Source organism: Dipodomys spectabilis, unplaced genomic scaffold (genome assembly GCF_019054845.1).
Source record: "Dipodomys spectabilis isolate Male_0828 unplaced genomic scaffold, ASM1905484v1 ptg000528l, whole genome shotgun sequence".
Taxonomy (NCBI): Eukaryota; Metazoa; Chordata; class Mammalia; order Rodentia; family Heteromyidae; genus Dipodomys; species Dipodomys spectabilis.
In genome coordinates this window covers 997989-1018514 of record NW_024871205.1, presented here as the reverse complement: position 1 = coordinate 1018514, position 20526 = coordinate 997989, and the positions used below count along the sequence as shown (strand labels likewise).

At 56.4% G+C, this 20526-nt stretch overlaps 1 protein-coding gene across 1 annotated transcript in view; it reads left to right on the top strand.

Annotated features, from left to right (window-relative positions):
* Positions 1-20526, top strand: part of Slit3 (slit guidance ligand 3) — a 252676-nt gene that overhangs the window by 32243 nt on the left and 199907 nt on the right. The window contains exon 4 of the mRNA XM_042670215.1: positions 17511-17582. Coding sequence (XP_042526149.1) covers positions 17511-17582 — 72 coding nt within the window. The remainder of the gene's footprint in view (positions 1-17510; positions 17583-20526) is intronic.

Sequence of the window (20526 nt, the reverse complement as noted above, 5' to 3'; positions counted from 1 at the left end):
TCTAAAAGCTCCACCCAGGAAAGAACAAAACTGAGGAGCTGGGCTTTATTTACCTTGAACACTTCCGTGTTGCAAGGGGGTACTGGTAAGAGAATGGAGGAAATGTTTACAAAACACCCGCTTAAAGATTTGTAGGTAAGATACAAGAAGAACTTCTAAAAATCGCAGTAAGAGGACGGACGCAAACACAAAATGGAGAAAAAGATTCGAACAATACTTTGCAAAGAAGACACAGACCGTTGAGCAGAATGGCCGGGACACAAGGGGCTGAGCCCAATTTCAGGCGGCAGACGCCCGTTGCTGGCAGTGATGCCCAATGGTAGCGCACAGCCACTCGGGAGGCATTTGGGTTTCCTCTGGGGCCAAACCTCATCTTACCACACGGCAGGTGCCAGAGGCTGCAGGGGAGAGTGTGGACGGACGGTCTAGGTGAGGGCCGGGTTAGGATCATGAAGCCACGCCCTGCTCCGGGACCCTGTGTGGGACCCCTCGCTCCCATCAGGCCACAGAGCAGTGCAGAGAGTGGCCCTTGCAGATGTAAGCGCCTCGAGGAATGGAGAGGAAGCAGTTGTGTCGGGCCTCACATCTGCCTCAGCCCCAGAGATGGAACCCGCTCAGATGCTCACCTCCACGGCTCTGGGAGTGAATCCTTCCGCAAGGTGGAAGCCTGGGAAGGTCTTCAGGTCATTGAATGGTCTCGTGGCTGCTACTGGCTTCCCTTTCCTTCTTCTTGGCTGCCTGGCTGGACCCCCAGGACCGAATCTGAATGTGTGTAAAGTTTTCAAGGAATCGTGTGAGACTCAGACAAAACAGCTGAGTTCAGTGTCTTCACTGAAGCCTTCTTTGAGGAAAGCGATCTATAACATTAAAGCTGGGGAGAAACGGAGAAATCCAGGCATGGATGGACAGGCATCGATGCCAGGCCTGCGTGGTTCACATCGAGCACTTGCAGGTCGCCGCAGACCCCCTGTACCCCTGGGAGAGGAGTGCTGTCATGGTGAGGGACCCCAGTTCCATAAGAAATACAAACAAGCTGGTGGCTCACACCTGTCACCCTAGCTACTCAGGAGGCTGAGATCTGAGGATGGTGGTTCAAAGCCAGCCTGTGCAGAAAGTCCATGAGACTCTTATCTCCAATAAACGACTCAGAAAACCGGAAGTGGTGCTGTGGCTCCAGTGGTAGAGCACTTGCCTTGAGCTGAAGAGCTCAGGGATAGTGCCCAGGCCTAGAGTTCAAGACCCACAACCAACCAAAAGGAAGGAAGGAAGGGAGGGAGGGAGGGAGGGAGGAATTCAAACATACAGCGAAATGGAAGTCATTATTGAGTCTAAAATGGTGGATACCAAATAGAAGATATTTCTCTTTTTCTGTATTCTTGAACACTGATATGATCACAGATTTCACAGATGTGTCTTAAATTTTTTTTTTTAAAGAAGTTATTCTGTCCATTTTATAGAGGGCAAAAATCTGGAACTCAGAAAGCTAAAGTAACTTCCCGTGGTAGGATTTGAATCTGGGAATATTCTGAATCCAGCTGCCAGGCAAAGTAAACATAGTCCTTGGGCACAGGAAGGAGACAGAGATGCTGAAGGCCCCGCCTCCTCCTGTCAGAGAGGAGGACCGGGACTTGCAGCCAATTGGACAGCCCTGTGCAGGATTTGGAAACGTGAGCTTCCTTGGAGTTTTCTGTTCTTCCAAAGGGTGGAAAACCGGCCTCCACCCTGAGCCAGATCCCACGAGTGTTTCAAAGAGTTGAGAGATAAACCACGGGGTTATTTATTAAAGCTCCGGTGTGTGGCAAATACATTCTTGCAAAGGACCACCGGCACCCCTCCGGGCTGGGGTCCCGGCCGGCCTCGCCTGCACCGGTGCGTGCCGGTGGCTCACGCCCACGGCTCTGGCTCCGGGACCCCACCCCCGAACGCCCCGTGAAGGTGGCCTTTCTTCCTTTCATTCCTCACCACATCAAAAGCCCGGCCATTGCTATTAACTGCGAATTATGGACAGGCCTTACTTTGTCAGATTTGTTGCCTGTGGTATCTGCACTTAAATGACTGTGAGTCCGTGGAAAAACAGCTCCGTCTGGATGTGGGTGTGAGCTGCCCACAGCTCACTTCTGACAGATGCTTCCCAATCGGCTTATTATCCCTCATTTCTTTCTTTTTTTAATTCTGTTTTGGAATAGATTTTTTTTTTTCTGTGCATACCTTAAGAATGGCAGTTCGGGCTAAGGGCAGCCATGGGATGGGCGAGCAGGAGCGTAAATATTGGGTGCGGAGCAGCACCCCACTGTCGTGGGAGAAAGTCCTTCGTGCTGCCCGTCTACCGTCTGGGGGTCTGTGTGTTTTCACGTCTGCAGGAAGCTTCAGGAAAGGGAATAAAACCATGGCAGCAAAGTGAAAAGGATAGCCAGATCGCAACGACAGCTCCACAAACATCCCCAAGGCATGGGGGTGGGAGCCCAGCCTCTGGACAGCCCCGCCCCAGCCCTCCCTCCTGCCCTCCCTCCCCGGTGCCTGGTGGAGAGCCACCGCCCTGCAGCCACAGGCTCAGGACGGCGAGGTGTGGGACTGAGAGGAGCAGGGAAGCGCTCCGAGGCCACCCGGAGGAAGCCTGGGAACTCGGGGGGACATCTGTGAAGCTCCGGCACCTAACCACCCTAGAGTTGTGGAGATTCTCAGACAGCATCTGTGAAACTGCTCAGGGCTGCGTCCAGCCCAGAATAAATGCTTAGAAGCACTTCCTGCAGCCCGGGGAAGACTGAAAGGAAGATAGATGGAAAAAGAGATGGATCACCTGCTCCTGGGAAACTGCTCAACCTGCCATCTTTAGGATCATCTTCCTCTGAGCATATCTGCATCCAACTGCGTCCCCAAACCCATGGCGGCGTCTCGAGCTCTGGACAGGGAACAGAAAGAGCCCTGTCCCGTGCCCATGCTTGGGATTCACATGCTGGAGGTCAGGGTCGAATGCCACGGGCTTACTGGAGCTTTCCAGCCCCAGATGTCCAGCCCTTGAACCCAGCCTTCAGGGAAGCACACACCACAATGGCTGGGGGAAAGTCCGGAGACAGCAAGCAAGCTCAGGGCCTTGCATGTGCTAGGCGGGGTCTGACCCTTTCTTGCTTTTTGCCTGGGGTGAGCCTCAGACCCTGATCCTCTCACCTAGGCCTCCAGCAGACCTAGCAGGGCAGTCATGCCCTGCCGGCCACATGTGGCTTCCTTGTTGAGATGGATTCTTGTGAACTCTTGGCCCAGGCTCTGTGATCCTTGACCTCCATCTCTGCTTCACGAGTAGCTGGAACTATAGGCGTGGGGCACCATTGCTACCCTTTCTTTTTTTTTAAATCTACGCGCACTTTTGCTAGAATTCAGGGGAGGGGAAAGAACACTATAGTTGAATAGTTGGTCTTCATATTTCAGAGTATGAGGAGGATGGTTCTAAGGCCAGGAGTATGTCCACCGGGGTTTGAACTCTGTGCATTCCTCTCTCCGTCTCGGGGGAGGACACTCTTCAGAGATGTGGAGTTTGGAATAAAAACCGGGAATTGACCTTTAACGAGAGGGCAGAGAGAGCCACTTCTGCGTGCGCCATGGCTGAGAGCTGGATTTTAAATGTTTGATTAGGTTATTAGAGTGTTTTGCTTTGGCATAATGAGCTATAAACTCGTGATTGCTGGCCAGCGCCGTTAGTGGGGAAGGAGAAATGATCCTGAGCAGTGCTTCAAAACCCGAGATTCATTCTCTTAGCACGGCGGGGCTCTGAGTAAATCACAACATAGGAGCGAGCGTTTTGTAATTCAGGTTCTGATGAGTACGTTCCCTGGGAGCAGGAGAAGGAAAAGAGGCTCTCCGGGGCGCTTTTACATCCGTCTTGTTGGTAAAAATGTTCGTTTCGAGTATTCCGCTTTGTTGTTTGGCCTCAGACAGCGGACCAGCGGCTGGGGACCAGCACACGCTACGGGTGCGTTGTCGAGCAGTTTATCCCGAGAATGTCAGGGCGGCGGGGGATGCTGGATGCTCAACAGATGGATTCAAACCAGCTCCGGGGGCTCCGGACTTACGCCACAGGTGTCCGGGGTGGGGGGCGGGGAATCGATCCCATTTTCCTCTCTGTCTCTCTAAATCTGTCTGTCTGACTCACAACACACTAGTAACTTCATCACACATTTAAGATCCAGCTCTTTCTCTCTCAGTGGAGGTTAAAAAACTCAGGGTGTCTCTCTCCTGCTACCTAAATCCCGACCCTACTGCTGAGCTCAGCCCCAGCCCAGCCCCAGCTCAGCCCATGCTCCCCAGGTTTTTGCCCACACCCCTCATTCTGTTGCCAGCAGTCTTACCCCCCGCAGCAGCTCCCGTTTGCAGCCTCTGTCTCCCGCCTGTGCGAGTTTAGGGAATCGCTCTTAAATGGTAAAGGTCCCCTCTAGGGAAGGTCTTTCTGGCTCCTGGCTTCCGACTCTCTCCCCAAGATTCTTCTAGCAATTTCCTCTCAGTCCCAGAGTCTCTCTCCGGCATGGCCGGGTTCCTCTCCCAGGAGGTACTAAATAAATGAACTGTAATTACATTTATGTGATTTATTTGAGATGTGTGCACACCGGGAACTTTATACCGCACGGCGCACAAACGCACCATTTATAATTGATGGAGTGGGGCGGTCGTGGTCACTGGAGAAAGTGTGCATGCGGGCCTCTCTGGGGATGCCCGGCTTCCGTGGCGAGACCAAGTTCAGGCAGCCACCGCCGCCGCCGCGGCTGGAATGCTGGGGGTTGGCCTGGTGGAGGGGAAGGCAGGCCGAGAGCTCAGGAGGCCTCCACGGCCTGCTGCCCAGCCTCGCCCGGGGCTCCGGGCCACACCAGAGCCGTGTGTGATGATGCAGGAAGGTGTTTAGCAGAGCACCGACTGTGTGACCCACAGGGAACTCAAGCATGGTGGCCGTGTGGTTTCAGACGTGGGGACGTGATTTGGTGGTCGAAGCCTCTTCCAGAGATGCAAGCAAGCGTAGACCGGGGAGACAATGAGCCTGTCAGTTCACAATGGCTTAGGAGCGGTCAGGCCTTTCCTGTCTGTGCCAAACCCGCTCAGCGCTCTTGGTCTTGGGGTTCGGGGTCCTTCTGCCTCTTGGGACTGGCCCCCCCTTTCTGTGTGCTGTGACTCCGTGGGCGCCTAAGGTGTTTCCCCTCACCAGAGGGGCCGAGGGGCCCCAGAAGCAGAGGACCCAGCTCCCCCACCTCCAGAGTAAGGTCTTGGTATCCTCCTCACCCCTGTGTTTTCTGAAGACGCAGCAGTTGGTGGTGGACGGGGCGGGATTCCGCGTCCCTCGTGGACGGGCTCCAGGGGCCGGGATTCCCCCCTCCCCCAGTCCTGTCCCAGCCTTCCCCAGGCTCCCCTCTGCGTCTGAGTTCTGCCTGCAGACAGTCAGGAAGACAGATTCCCCGGCCTGTCCGCGGAAATGGTCTCTGAGTCGGCCCTGGGGGAGATAAGAAGCAAGCCCTTTGCTGGTGTTTTTCCTGCTTGATTTATTTGACAGCGACTCGTTTTGTACCTCTGGAATTTCGGAGTCCCTTTTATCTGCAGAGGTCTCTCTTCAAAGCTCAAGGAGAAAGGAAGGCCGGGCTGCGCATGTGGTTCAGGAGGTGACGCTCCAGACCCCCAAACACTGCCTTTCCCATTTGTCTTCCCACCATGAGATCACACGGTTCTAGAGCCGAAATCCCACAGGTAGGGGAAGCTTTGCCCCAGTCCCCAGCGCCCACCACCACCATCGAACACACGCAGGGGCATTATTTGGTGACATCAGTGTTACAACCCGCCAACCAAAGGAGCCGTCACCAGTTCCTGGGATCCTGGAGAGCCTGGCCGTCCCTGGGCCAGGCCTGGTGCGGAGATCCTGGGTGCTCTTCCTCAGGGGGTCTGAGCTATGGCAGGAAGTCCTTCCCAAGAGCAGCCTTTCTGCCAGCCTGTGACTTGTCAGACGGGGGCTTCCCAGAGAAGGCCCTGTGGGAAACAAGCACGGGTACCGAGTGTCCAGGCTGAACTTACGCGTGCCTGTGATAGTCCACGCCGCTGGATTTATTGGTCCCCCCAGGACACTCCTGCGTTGGCCGCGTTGCCAATCCAGGCTGTGACTAAGCGGGGGCTGTCTGCATCTCACTCTGGGTCTGGGCTGCTGAGGGTGCTGACAGGGGTGGACAGCCAGGCTCTGCCCAGCCCTCCTCGAGAATCCCAACACACTGAGAAAGCCTTTGCAAGCCCTGCTTTCCCGAGCGCGTGCGCGCTGCGCCAGGACTGGGCTCTGGCGCGGCTTTGCTGCTCCACCGCCCCACCCTGTGTGTGAGTCCGGCAGCTGGCGCCACGCCGTTTTTGTTTTTGCTTTCTCTTTTTCAATAGTTTCTGTTTCTGGAGCTAGAAACAAAGGAAATCGTTAGATCCGGGAGGATCTTTTTTTTCCTCTCGTGACAAACCTGACAAGTAATTGTCACCTCTAATTGTGACCCGAGATCAGATCAATACCCCGCAAATTGATATTGAGCGTCCGAGGTCCTCACGGCCCTGCGCCGGATGGTCACCAAGGAGGACACGGTGACATGGTGAGCGGAGGACGGCGACCGCCTGGAGGTGAGGCCCACGGAGGTCCGTGTAAGAATTGGAGATGCCGTGAATGCGTAGAGAGGCCTCCACGGACCCCAGGATGTGCTAGTGAACAGTGGCCAGTATCTCAGTCCCTACCCGATCCTCAGCCTCTTGATTAAGGTCTCAGTCACGGAGCACGTGTGCACGCCACCGCACGCAGCTCCACGTGCCGGCTGGTCACCCGAGGCAGACGCCGGGCTTCCTTGAGGGTCTGACGGTACCTGGTCGTCACCTTCCGTGGCTGCCCACGCATCCCGAGCGTTGCGATGTCACGGTGCCTTCGTCCTCGACTCTGTTCCCGCTCGGCCGGCGCTGGCTGGTCGGCGATCTAGCATAGCTGCGGTCCCACCCGGTTTGTTGGTGCTCGCGTCATGCCAGCCTGCTGCGTGGGGCAGGTTCACAGAGCCTCTGTGATCCGAGTACCCAGGGAAGCCAGAAACTGGCGTGCAGCACCATGGATCCAACGAGAACCAGTCCCCGGCAGTGCCAGACTGGGGGGGCGGGAGGAACGGAGTCCCCACAAACCAGGTCACTGCCGACACGCAATTGGCCGGGAGCCCGGGTGGCCAGGCAGAGGCCGGGACGCTGTGGTTGTCCTGCGGGTGGTGGCCTCCTGTGGGGAGCATTGGTTTGATGAGCCAGGAGACAGTGGGTTTGAGACTGGAATGGGTTTCTCCCACCGAGTACGCATGTTTTACCGTCTCTATTGATAACTCCTCCCACCTCTGTCCTCCTCTACTCTGGGGTCCCTTTCCCACATGCCCTTGCCCCCTCCCTTTTCTAGGCTTCCCGAAGTTATTCTTAGAGGAAGTTACAAGAGAAAGATAAGAGATAGGCAGGCAGGTGGAGGTAGAATGAGAGAGAGAGAGAGAGCATGGGAGAGCTCCTCACGTATGCCCGGCGGAGCCCGCATCCTGCATAGGTGAAGGAGATCGGCGCTTAATTGGCTGGGGTTGGAGAAATCCGGACAAGTCCCGAGGCGCTGCCCGTAGTGCACGGCTGGTCTTAAGCACTGTGAGCGCTGGAGAAGAGCTGAGCCGCTGCAGCCTGCCCGTCCTCTGCCGCTGGGGGCCGGGGTGGGCCTTTTCTTTCCCTCTTGGTTCTCAGCCAAAGCTGCAGAGTTGCAGGTTGACCCTCCCTGTCCACCCTGTCCTGGGGGAGAGAGGCCTGGAGCTGCAGCCCCGGTGCGCTGGCTGATGATCTAATCAGGAGAGCCATTTGGGTCTGTTCCTCTATTTAGGTTGGCTCCCGGCCTAATCTCCTCACAGAGGATGGGCCAGCTCCCCTTCACGTACAAGTACTCTGCGGAGTTGGAGGCTGCCAGGCTACAAGGGACTGGGCAGTGCCCTGTCGAGGAGGGCTACGTGGGGCGGGCAGGGCAGGGCTGGGCAGGGCTGGGCTGCCCCTCCCCGGCTTCCACTCAGCACTGAGCAGCTGCACACTCCACCCTGCCAGCCACTCACACATGCACAGCGGGGCCTCTGTCCGGCCGGGGAGCGGAGATGGAGAGACAGAGGCTTAGAGGTGTTAATGTGCACGTGCACGATGGCTCTGGAGCTGGGAAATGTAGAACCAGAGGCGGCGGGCGGGCGGGCAAGGGAGGGAGGGAGGGAGTGCTGGAACTTGAACCCCACAGGGCTGCTCTGTCCCTCGAGGCTGGGCTCCTCTGTCCTTCTGTGACAGTAATCCGAAGTCTGCGGCTCCACGGGCCTCTGTGAGCAAAAGCAGGACTTGCTGGCTTGGTTTGAGACCTGACTTTGGTTTCTCTTCTCGCTGAACAAGCGCTGAACCTCCACGACTTACGGAGATAGATAGGGCTGTGTGCATGGTGTGCAATGGACGGAGCTGTACGGTGTCTTCGTCCACCGCGGGCAGGGACGGGCCGGGGACTGTAACAAGACGCCAGAGACTGGACTTGTAAGGAGCAGGAAGCTCCTTCGCACAGATCCAAAGGTCGGGAAGACCCCACGGTGCCGGTGGAGCCGGTGACTCCCGGCTGCATCCTCACGCCACGTGATGGGAGAGGCAGTCAAGGGGCACCACCCCGACACCCCACCTTCTCACACCCTCCCTTTGGGCAATTTCGACGTATGAACCAGGGATGGGGTAGTTCAGACCTTAACTCCCAGGAAACACCGAGGACAGCTAAACTGGACGGTGACAAGTGTCGGCCACACAGACAGCTAGCTGGCCTGCTCCCTCCTCCCCCCGCCCTGGACCCGGGCTGATTTTGAATAACAACGCGTGTCCTCATTTTGATCACTGTGACCTTGGGATGCCATCTGGAGACCGTGGAAGGACCGTGACATTCCTGTCCAGTTACCAGCTTTGTCTCAGCCCCCGCCAGGTTCACATCTGGAGATGGCGCGGAATTCCTTTCAGGATGGAACCGGTGGTGGTGTGTGTGTGTGCGTGTGTGTGTGTGTGTGTGTGTGTGTGTGTGTGTGTGCGCCTCTGTGTGTGTGTGCGGGTGTGTGTGTGCGTGCGCGTGTGTGTGTGTGTGTGTGTGCCTCTGTGTGTGTGCCTGTGTGTGCCTGTGTGTGTGTGTGTGTGTAGATGAGCCATGGTGGTCCAGAGGCCAACACACCTGGAATCTCTTTGTGAGGATCACGGGTTCAGCCCGCAGAGCCGGGCCCTTGGTTTATTGCTCGCTATGTGAACATCTGGGATTCGGTTTGCGACGCCAGGCTGGGAAGGGACCCTGGGTTGGGGGTGGGCAGGGGAACCGTTGCCCGAGGTGGGGGTGACGAAAGGGAGCCGGGCTCCTAAACCATTCTACCAGCAGAGAGTCCTCCACAGGCTGGGAAGCATAGAAGCAACACACACACACACACACACACACACACACACACACACAGAGGAATTAGCTAAAGAGGACGTGAGTGGGTCAAAGCATTAACGCGATCCGTAAGGCACCTCCTTTCCACTTCGCCCCCGTTTCCTTTCCACCCAATAGTTCTAATAATGTCCAGGTATTTTTCTTCTCTGGGAAGAAAAGAATGGGGGAGGGAGGTAGAGGATTGGACCTAGACCAGGAAGGAAATGCTCTGAGAAATAAAATTGTAATTAGTTATCGACGGGATCTGGTCATAGATAATTGCGTTGCATTCTTTGGCTGGGGCCTGCAAGGGCTGAGAGACATAGCTCGGGCTGGCTGGCTGTGTAGACAATCTAGCCGAGCGAGCGGGGGCTACACGGGAGGCAGGCCCGGCCGTCCTTATCAGATCTCGAGGGGTGTGAGTGTTTCCCTCGGAAACGGACAAGGAACTCGCCATTCACAGGGAGAGCGTTTGAATCTTTGGCCGCTGTGGGGACATTCCCCGCCCCCCCTTCCCACTTTGAACTTAGCAAGAATACAGCACAGAGGTCAGTGGGTTCAAACAGGGTCGGGTTAGGCAGAGCGCTTCCCGAAGATTTGTGCTGAATGGCAGAGCCCTCTCTGACATCTTCTCCAGATGGCGTGTTTCCCTGTGCATCTGTCTCTTTTCTACCTGTGTGGGTCAAAGAGGTTTGAAACTGGACGGGGGCCTGGGGTGTCTGGCACGGGGTAGCCAACAGACCAACCAACCAGCGTGCACCCTTCCTCGGGGCTCCATTCCCACCCCGCCACGCTCTCTTCTCAAACCTGTTCCCTCGCTTTCCCTCCCAGGACCCGGGTGGCTCCCCCCCCACACACACTCCTTTCTCTCTGTGATGGCTTCTGTGACCCACAGCCGAGTGCTCGCTCCTCCTCCATCTCCCTTTTCATCTCCACGGTGGCCACGTCTAGATTCCTGGTCTTTGATACCATTGCCCGGTCTTCGCCCCAAAGCTTGGTTCACATATACTGGAGTCTATGGGCCACACTACTTTGTACTTATTGAAGCGCTACCTTCCTTTGTCCTCCTCTTTCTGCCTGACTCTGGGATCCCTTACGACTTGCTTTTAATTCATCAGCAAGTGTTCTCATCTACCTTCAAGCCATTGCCAGAGTTTGACCGTTGGACACCTCCACAGCTGCCAGTTTAAGGTCTGTGTGTGTGTGTGTGTGTGTGTGTGAATGACATGTTCACACGCACATCCCACACATGAATAAACAAGTGCTTTCTCCCACCCTAGTTGTAACATAACTAACGTAGCTCCATAAACAATGTGGAGGGGGCGGGCTCCCCAGTTCACTCTCTCCTGGCTTTGGTCAAGCCTCTGGGCTACAACCTCGCCGTCTCCTGTATTGTTCTAGGCAGACCCGGGCCTTGCAGATCAGCACCCCTGAGGCCGGCGGACCCTCGGTGCCCTTCGGCTCACTCTCTGCACAGCCTGTAGTTTTCCACTGCAGCTGCTTAGAGGCACCTCCCTGCGCCCTGCTCCCCTTTCCTGCTCCTCTCCTGAAATCAGGGTCTGGCTGCGGGGCGTTCATGCACATGGCTGCTCACAGGGCAAGGGGCAGCGGCAAGGCAGGCTCCCGCCATCGATGTGCTCTGAGTTCCCTGAACAGCCATGCAGGTGGAGGAAGATTGGTGTGATGTGAGGCATAAGCAGAGTTCCAGAGGGATTGAGGATGTTCTCGTTGCAAGCTGAGATCCTGAGCTGGTCCCTGAGAGGTGAGGTCCTGGGAAAGCCCAGAGTCTTCTAGAACTACATGCATCAGGCTCCAGGAACTGCCTATGAGACCATGCCAGGACCACACGCAGGACTTTCAGAATAGACGGACGCGTCAGGGTAGATGCTCCTAATAGATGGCCCGGGACCCGCTCCCCGCTCCAGCTCTGGCTCTCTGGGGCCTTTGATCCCAGCGAACGGGGTCTGGACAGTGAAGCCGAACAGGCGCAGGCTCCACTTCCCAGTCTGCCTTGATTCAGCTCCTCCAGTTTTGACACGAACAGATGTTCCTCATTACCGGGCCCCCCTCTGGGCTTGTCGAGCAGCCCTCCGGTCAGCCAGGGCCCAGAGAGCAAGGAAGTGGAATGGCAGAGGGAATCAAATTGTGGGCTCTGGCATCCAGAAGGCCTCCACTGGAGCCTTATATATAAACTGTGGGACATTGGAGAAACTCTGTCACCTCTCTGTGGCTCAATTGCCCCGTGTAGCAATGACCTACATTAAGAGCCACTTTAAGGACACAGTGAGACAGCACATATGTTTGCTCCTTAGCAAATAGCAAATACCCTAGCCTTAGCAGGAAGAATTACGTGAGAAAATGAGGGATAGAGAGAGGGAAGGAAGGAAAGAAGAAAGAGAGAGGAAGAGGAGGGAGGGAGGAGGAGAAAAGGAAGGAAGGAAGGGAGGGAGGAAAGAAGAGGCAATTACTGCTTTGCTGCTGAAGGCATGTTGGTAATTATGAGAGTCTTGCCAGATATTCACCTAACTTCCTTGACACTTCCCCGATTGCTTTGTAATTAGGTTTGGGTCACGTGGCACTGGTCTGAGAGCAGAACGCTTGTGAATCGCTTCCAGGTCACAGGGCGATGAGTCAGTGTGCCCCTGTCTCCTGGCCCAGCAGCCAGGGAGACCGAGTTCTCCAAGATGTCCACACAAGATGAACAAGCCCCGTAAGCAAGGTAGAGCCAGCCTTGACCGGCTGGGCCCAGTGAGATTTTGGAGTTCATGTGTTCCTGCCTTGCTAACCAACACAGCCGTTGGTGGAGGAGAAATAAATCTGTATTTCCGCGCTCTTGGGGCATGGCAGGCCGTAAACGCCGCCATTGAAGGAGTCCTCCAGAGACTCCAGGACGCTCTCTCGGATGTGAGAGGCCCCACGGCCATCCCGGGTAGCCGGTGAGCTGTGCCCTAAAATCATCTCCTGGGGACTTTTCAAATGGGTTCCTGTGAGCAACTTCAGGGAGAGAAGGACTGCTCCTGGGCAAGAGCTGTGGATGATGGCAAGGGAGGTGTCCTGGATCATCAGAGGTTAGCGGAGGTGTCCTCCTGGATCATCACGGTTAGCGGAGGTGTCCTCCTGGATCATCACAAGTTAATGGAGGTGTCCTCCTGGATCATCACAGGTTAGCGGAGGTGTCCTCCTGGATCATCAGAGGGTTTTTTTTTTGTTTTTTGTTTTTTTTTTTCGGGGTAGGGTGGTTAAGTTGCTATGAGGTTACACGCTGAAAAAAACCAGTCTTCAGAATTGGCAGACGTCAAGCGAGTGTCACTGAGCCAAAACTAGGGTTGATTTTGCTCCTTATACATGGGATGAACATATGATATTGTATTATATGTAATGTCTCTAACACATATTATATATAGCATGGTATACATAATACACATGACAACATAATACACGATATAAGTAATATCTAATACATATATTTTTGTGTCAATTACGGGCTTAACTTTGGGTTCTGGGCACCGTCCCTGAGTTGCTCAAAGCTAGCCCTCTACTACAGCACCACTTTTCTGGTTTTCTGGTGGTTACTTGGAGAAAAAAGTCTCACTGACTTTGCTGCCCAGGCTGGCTTTGAAGCACAATCCTCAGATCTCAGCCTCCTGAGTAGCTAGGATGACAGGCGTGAGCCCCCAGCCCCCAGATCCTCTGCCTTCTTGTTTGGGGGTGTGTAGCTGGCCCCCAGTAGGTTCAGTGAGATCGGGCCTACAAGTACTTCATATCATTCCCGAGGACTAGTTGTTGAAACACGTTGGAGAGAACTGCACAGTATGGAAATTCTAACTCCCCAGCACGCACCCTTCCTTTATCGATGTGTTTGTAATTTCAGCAAGTCTGTGCCCCAAACGGGATCTGTTCCCCCCGCCCCCCCCAGCTCCCTCCAACCTCCCGTGCATTCGGGCAAAGCCCCGTCGCGTCTGTCTCCTACACGTTGTTCCCTGTCGGCCGCCACCAGCTCCTCCCCCAGCCACACTGATTACCCAAGGGCCTCCTTAACTGCTGTCTTTGCTTCCAACTTTACCTTCGTCCAAACCACGCTTACTATTTCTGCAGAGGACATCTGAAAATTCAAACCAGATGGTCATTCCCTGGCTAGCGCCCTTCCTGTCGCTCCTTAGCCCTCTATAAAAAGCCAAGCCCAGATCCTTGGTCAAGATCCACAGACCTCTCGAGAAAGAGAGGATCCTACACAGCTGGGTCCTGTGCTACATCATCACCTTCCTACTACAGCAGTGCCCCTCAGGAACACGCATGCTCTAACTCTAGAACTCTCTCCCCAGTCTCCCTCCTCCATTAGCTTATGGAATTTTTTTTTTTGGTGTCCATATTGGGGCAAGAACTCCAGGCCTCATACTGTCATTCAGTTTTTGTCATGCATGACTGGCATTCTACCACTTAAGCCATGACTCCACTTCTGACTTTTTGCTGGTTTAGTTGGAGATCAGAGTCTCTCTCAGATTTGTCTGCTTGGGTTGGCTTCCAACCTTGATTCTCCGAGCTCAGCTTCCTGAGTAGCAAGAGTTACAGGTGTGAACCACTGGTATCTGGTGGACATGCGTTCTTAAAGGGAGCGTATCTTATTTGTCTCTATATGTTTCTTTCTAAAAGAACTGGAAATGTGGAAGGAAGGATGGAGATGATGGATGGGTGGATGATTGGTTGAATGGATGGATGGATGGATGGATGGGATGATTGGTTCAATAGATGGATGGATTGGTTGAATGGATGGGTAGATGGGTTGGTTGAATGGACTGATGGACAGATGGATGGGTGGGTGGGTGGATGAATGGATGGATGATTGGTTGGGTGGATGGATGATTGGTTGAATGGATGATTGAATGGATGGATGGATGGGTGGGTGAGTAGATGATTGGTGGGATGATGGATGGGTGGCTGATTGGTTGAATGGATGGATGGATGAGTGAGTGGGTAGGTGGCTGATTGGTTGAATGGATGGATGGATGAGTGGGTAGGTGGGTGGATGATTGGTTGAATGGATGGATGGATGATTGGTTGAATGGATGGATGGATGAGTGGGTGGGTGGGTAGCTGATTGGTTGAATGGATGGATGGATGAGTGGGTGGGTGGGTGGATGATTGGTTGAATGGATGGATGGATGATTGGTTGAATGGATGGATGGATGAGTGGGTGGGTGGGTGGATGATTGGTTGAATGGATGGATGGATTGGTTGAATGGATGGGTGGATGAATGGGTGGGTAGGTGGCTGATTGGTTGAATGGATGGATGGATGAGTGGGTGGGTGGGTGGCTGATTGGTTGAATGGATGGAAGGATGAGTGGGTGGGTGGGTGGATGATTGGTTGAATGGATGGATGGATTGGTTGAATGGATGGGTGGATGAATGGGTGGGTAGGTGGCTGATTGGTTGAATGGATGGATGGATGAGTGGGTGGGTGGGTGGCTGATTGGTTGAATGGATGGATGGATGAGTGGGTGGGTGGGTGGCTGATTGGTTGAATGGATGGATGGATTGGTTGAATGGATGGATGGACAGATGGATGGATGGGTGGGTGGATGATTGGTTGAATGGATGGACGGGTGGATGGAATGATGTACAGGGTGGCTGTGTGAATGAATCTACCATTGACTGTTTGAATAGTTGCATGAGTGGATAGTTGGATGGATGGAGAGTTGAATGGATAGATTAATGGATGGCTGGATGTATTCAACAAAGTCATAAGCACTTCTAATTGTATTTACCCACTCATGTGTGCCCAGGATGGGCCCCACAAAGACGAGGCTCTGTTTCTGACACTTCCCAGTACAGATGGAAAAGCAATATGACTGTTCAACTCAGCAGCCCACGGGGTTTGGCCTTCAGGCTCCTCCATTGTGTCCGTCAGGAATGTTGCAAGGTGCTGTGGCTCTTCGGGAAGAGGGAGGGGATTCCTGGCCGAGCCTTGTCCTGTCCCGGCCTAGCCCACGTTCCTGTCTGCGACCTCCTCAGATCTGCCTTCCTACAGCCCTGCGTTCTATCCAGGAATCCGAGTTTCACTCCCAGCCTGAACTGTGGCCAGAGATCTCCACCTCTGGCCTAAGGGTCACAGAGCGGCAGTTGGCACAGGCCGGGCCCCATAGCTGTGGCCTGAGGCCAGGCCTTCCTTTGCCTCCCAGAAGAGAACCTCGCATTGCCCTTCCTCTTCCCGCTTTGTGGAGCCCCCCCGGAAGTGTGTCCTGCATGGCCTTGAGCCTCCGCTGGCTTTCCAGGTGCACGGTCACACCGGCCTGCTCACCAGGCCCCCGCAGCCCAGAAGCACAGTGCCAGGCCTCTGGGAGGAGCCCGAGCAGAAGTGCCAAGGCCCTGAGGCCTCGGGGGGGGGGGTGGAGCAGAGAGCCCGGGAAGGCCACCCCACAATCCTCGCTCAGAGTCCAACAGGCCGCAGGCCTGAGCAGCTAGATTTGGGTGTTTTTATTTTTGGTCCAGCCACAAATGCCGGCCACGCGATGAGAATGACTCCTTCCCTTCCCTCGGCCTCCGAGCCCGGCCTGGCAGTATTTTTAGCTCCGACTCTGGTTTGGGGCTTTTAGCCCACGCACACCCTTGCCCTGCCACGGCGGCCGCGGGGCCGGAGAAGTTTTGCCAACCGTGGGGTTGGGAGTTGGGTGGGACTCATGCCAGGCTTTCTACAGGACAGCAGAGGGGTCAGCTGCCCCAGGCTGGCCTCACCTGGGGGGAGGGCCGTGTACCGCGCCTGAATCCGGCCCCGACTCACTTCCCCTTTGCTCAGATTTCTCAGCTCTGTGATTAGGAGGAAGGGAGCGGTGGGGGGGAGGGGGGGAACACCATTAGCTCATCTAACCAGACCTATTCCATCCATTCTAGCTGGAAACGTTACCCAGGCTGCCAAGGGCTCTCTTTCTGCTCTAGAAACTTCCGGGGCTGTGAGGCGTGTGCGTACAGAGTGATTTCAGGTTCCCGTGCAGAGGGAGAGTGCCTTGCACTAGCCAAGCTAGAAATAAACTCGGGGACCGAAGGACGGACCCTCTGGCCTTGTACCCCAGAGGCCTCTTAGGTGACTCGGAGCGTCACCAAGCCTCAGGGTCCCTGGGCTCCGTGGGCCCGGCATCCACGCGGGGCCAGCTCCACGGGCCCCCACCTCACGCTCAGGGCCCCCAACCCCGGGGCCTATCTCTTCATCAGTCCCATCGGGGACCGCACCGGGAAACTACCACGCTTCCCCTCCACGACCTCAGGTCTGGCTGTATCATGCTCGCTCTGTAATACCTGGGACGCCTCGCTGCTTCTCTGGACCCGTGGAGACATTTCCTGTCCTTTGAAATGAGAAGGGGAAGCCTGAACTTGGAGGTTGAAAGACGGGCGCGTCGTGTGATATAAATATGTTTGCTTTTCGGGAAACCTCTTGTGGAGAAAGCGGTGCAGAAGGCAGAAGCACCCCCCCCGCCCAGGGCCGGCGGGGTCACGGCGCACGCAGCCCTGCCGTGGCCCAGAAAGCCAGCCTGGCAGGCGCGGCACTGCGTCCCCATCCTTCCACCCATGGTGACACACCCGCCCTCAGCTCCGTTCCTATAGCAACTGCCATCTGCTCCTGTCAGTGTCAGTCGCATGGAGAACTTGGAACGTTTTCCCCGGTATTTAATCTATGCCTCACATGGCGGTCCATCACTATCACCTGGTGATAACTCCGCAGCAGCACCCGTGGTGAGACACGTTCCAAAGTTTTGTCTGTGGTCCTGGTGGGGGGAAATGTGCTGCGATCAACTACTGATGTCTGTCTCAGACTTGGGACAGAGGAGGAGAAGCACAGTATGCACGCGGGGTTTGTGCTGAGGACTGACCTTAGCCTTCCGTGCCCGGCTGCACCGTCGGCTCTACCAGGGTGGCATAGGGAGACACACCCACACCACACACACACACACACACACACACACACACACACACAGAGGTCCAGACTTTCTGGGGGTCCCAGATTGATTGTTGATGCCTGTGTGCAATTTCGTGCTCTTTTTGACGTCTTTCCAATCTTCTCTCCCCGGCAGGCGCCTGAACAAGAATAAGCTCCAGGTTCTTCCAGAATTACTCTTCCAGAGCACACCGAAGCTCACCAGACTGTGAGTACCGCTGACTTATTCACTCTTTCGCTTGGACCTTGCCGGACTTTGGTGTTCTGCTCCAGGGCCACCGGTGTGTGTGGCACCTGTGATGTACAGAGCCTGCCAGTGAGGCCCTGGCAGGGAGGCTCAGCCTGGGGCTCCGGCAGTGTGGAGGACGTGGCGCGGAGGCCCGTGTAGCCCTTGGAGGGTATTTTGTTCACTGCCTTGGTGACTGTTGAAACGGTTCGTGTCCTTGCTCGTTTCCTGCCGTTGCCAGGACTCCGGGTCTTGAGGTCTGTGGTTTGGTAGAGAAAGGAATGTGCGCCTCCTCGGGTTTTGTTTTAGCTTCCAGAGCATTTCAGAAGATCGCAGAGGGGAGGAGCCGGCAGTCCCCCATGCGTTGATTTACGGGAGAGCTGGAGATGAAGGTGGTGGTGGACATGGCGGGCTCACATTGCGGGCGTCGTCAGCAAGTCCTGATTCCCCACCGTGCACGGATCCATGACGGAGGCCCGGGTTCTCGGTCCTCGTGGCCTCTGGGGGTCACGGGGTGTGCCTGATCCTGGGTTGCTGACCATCTGAATGGTGCCAGACAGGCAGGAAGACCTCTAGCGAGGAAGGCTCTTAACATTACCAGTGAGGCCCTGGTGTCGTGGTCCAAGCTCCCTCTCTGTGGCCGGGTCTAAGGCCTACTTAGACAGTCAAAGCAATGCATGGAGGTTCTGGAAAGAACTGGAAAACACCAAACAAATGTCAGTGTGCGCCCTTCGAATGATCTTCCAAGTCAGGAGCACAGATGTACATATGTGTCTCTATGCACGCACGTGAACACACACACACACACACACACACACACACACAGAACCGTCCACCATGAGCAGGGTTCCAGTAGACTCGTAGTCCTGCTTGCTTCTGTCCCTGCCACGCCCGCCAGTGTATCTGGGCGTCGTCCTGGGTGACTGCTAGAAACGGCCCTCCCGGATGGGCACGCGGTGCAGTGCCCAACACACCCCAAGTGGGTGAGCCAGGTACCACGCTGATTGATTCCTTCCCCTTCCCGTGCGGTCAGCCCTCAGCTAGGGTCTGACTCCAGTGATAGCCAGATGCCCGGAGGCCCCGGTCCCCCGAATGACACGGCGCGATGGTAACGTGTAGGGCTGTGCATTCTCTCCTGTGCTTTAAGTCATGTCTCGATTGCCTACGGTACTCACGGCAGTGTGAGTTACGGTACTCACGGCAGTGTGAGTGCGCCCCCCCCCCCCCGCCTCACCTCCGTTTCCAGGCAGGGCAGGCTCTGGGGGGAAGGGGGTCTCTGGGGGACACGAGGGCTGGATGCGTGTGCTCCGGCGGCTGCAGGGCGTCAGGTGGGCATTGCAGGCGGCGGTAACAGATCTCTGAGCAGCCAGGAAGCTCCTGGCTTGGGTCCTACAGCCTTCCCCACTGTGCCTTGATGTACCTCCTGCAGGGGAACCCCACCCCCTCCCTGCCCGCCTCTCCCCCGCCCCACCCCCTCCCTGCCTGCCTCTCCCCACCCTGCGAGGGAGCTGCCGGTGCGCCTTGGGATATGGGGTGTGGGTAGGATGCCGGGGTGCACCTGTGGGTTTTCCGGAGCTGGAGACTTGCAGGAGCTGAATCTTCTTACCACCTGCCGCCAGTCGCCCTTCCCAAGGGGAGGAGGGGGACCAGGAGAGAAAGGATGCCGAGCTTCGCAGGATCGCGGTTCCACTCACTTGGTGTCTGTCCTTCTCGGGGCCTCAGGCCACGCACACATGGGTCCCCGGGGAGCGCTGGCCGAACGGGGCGGGGGGGGCGAAGGAAGCAGGTGTCCGAAAATGAAGCCGGGGCCCTGGCGCCGACCCCCGGCTCTACGCTTTCCTTCTCTGCGGGGCCTCATGAGATTCACTGTGAAGGATTGCGGGGGGGTGGGGGGGCGCGGGGGAGGAGAGAGGTGTTCGTGAACCCTAGATGACTCTGCATTGTGAACTTGTAGGTTTGGTGATGCGCGCATGCCCAAGCCAAGGCTTCTATCCGAGATCCCAGTCCCGAAACATTAAGAGAGAGATTTTACTGCCTTGAACATATGCTAGCCAGCGGACCGTCCTAAACTCCCCGCAAGTTCTGAGAGAGAAAGAAGGGGGAGGGGGAAGGGAAGCTCTGCCCAGGCCGCCTGGCACATCTGGTTGGGGTTATGGCGGGGTCCCTGCAGGGGTTGGGGGGGGAACCACGGCTGGAATGCGAGACGTCCCACAAAACGCGTTTCTGAGGGGCCGCTGCCTGGAACGTGGTGCCCCACGGCCCCCCACCGCCCTGCTCAGAAGGTGGCCTCGGTGGCTTCACACGGTGGTGGCCTTTCTGGTTCAAAGGTGAGGATCCCGCGGGGGAAGCTGATGCGGGGTCCGGGGTCATCTTCTGGTGCGCGTCGCTCCCACGTCACGGGCCACGGCCACAGAGGCCCCCGTCCTGGGGGGATCTGGTCACCGAGCGCTGACCAAACCGGAGAGGCAGCGAGTGCGGTCACCACGCTGCACCGACAATGGCAATGGGGGAGGGGGGCGGCGGGAGAGGGTCCTGGGTGAGGGCGTCAGACGGGCTTTGGTGACCCGTCCCGGGCCAGTGACGGGACACGCATGCGTGTGGCCGAGCGCGCGCAGCGGAGCACCTCCGTGCCCGGTGCAAAGTGAGGAGACCAGGGATGCACACAATGCAAAGCTGAGGCCGTCAGTCCTCTACTGGCGACGCACCCACCGGCTCCCGGGAAGACCGCTGCGGGGTCAGAGGCCGCCGAAACGCTGCCGACGACCTCCTGTGTGTCACCAGGGCTGCGGGGATGGCCTACTGCGAGCAGGGCAGCTGGGCACCGAACCCAGAGGTGCCAGTGTGCGTGCCCTGCCACCCGGCTCCCGTTCGGACGGCCTAGGCTGTGCCCGAGTCAGAACCACAGCCACGTCCCCCACGTTGTCCC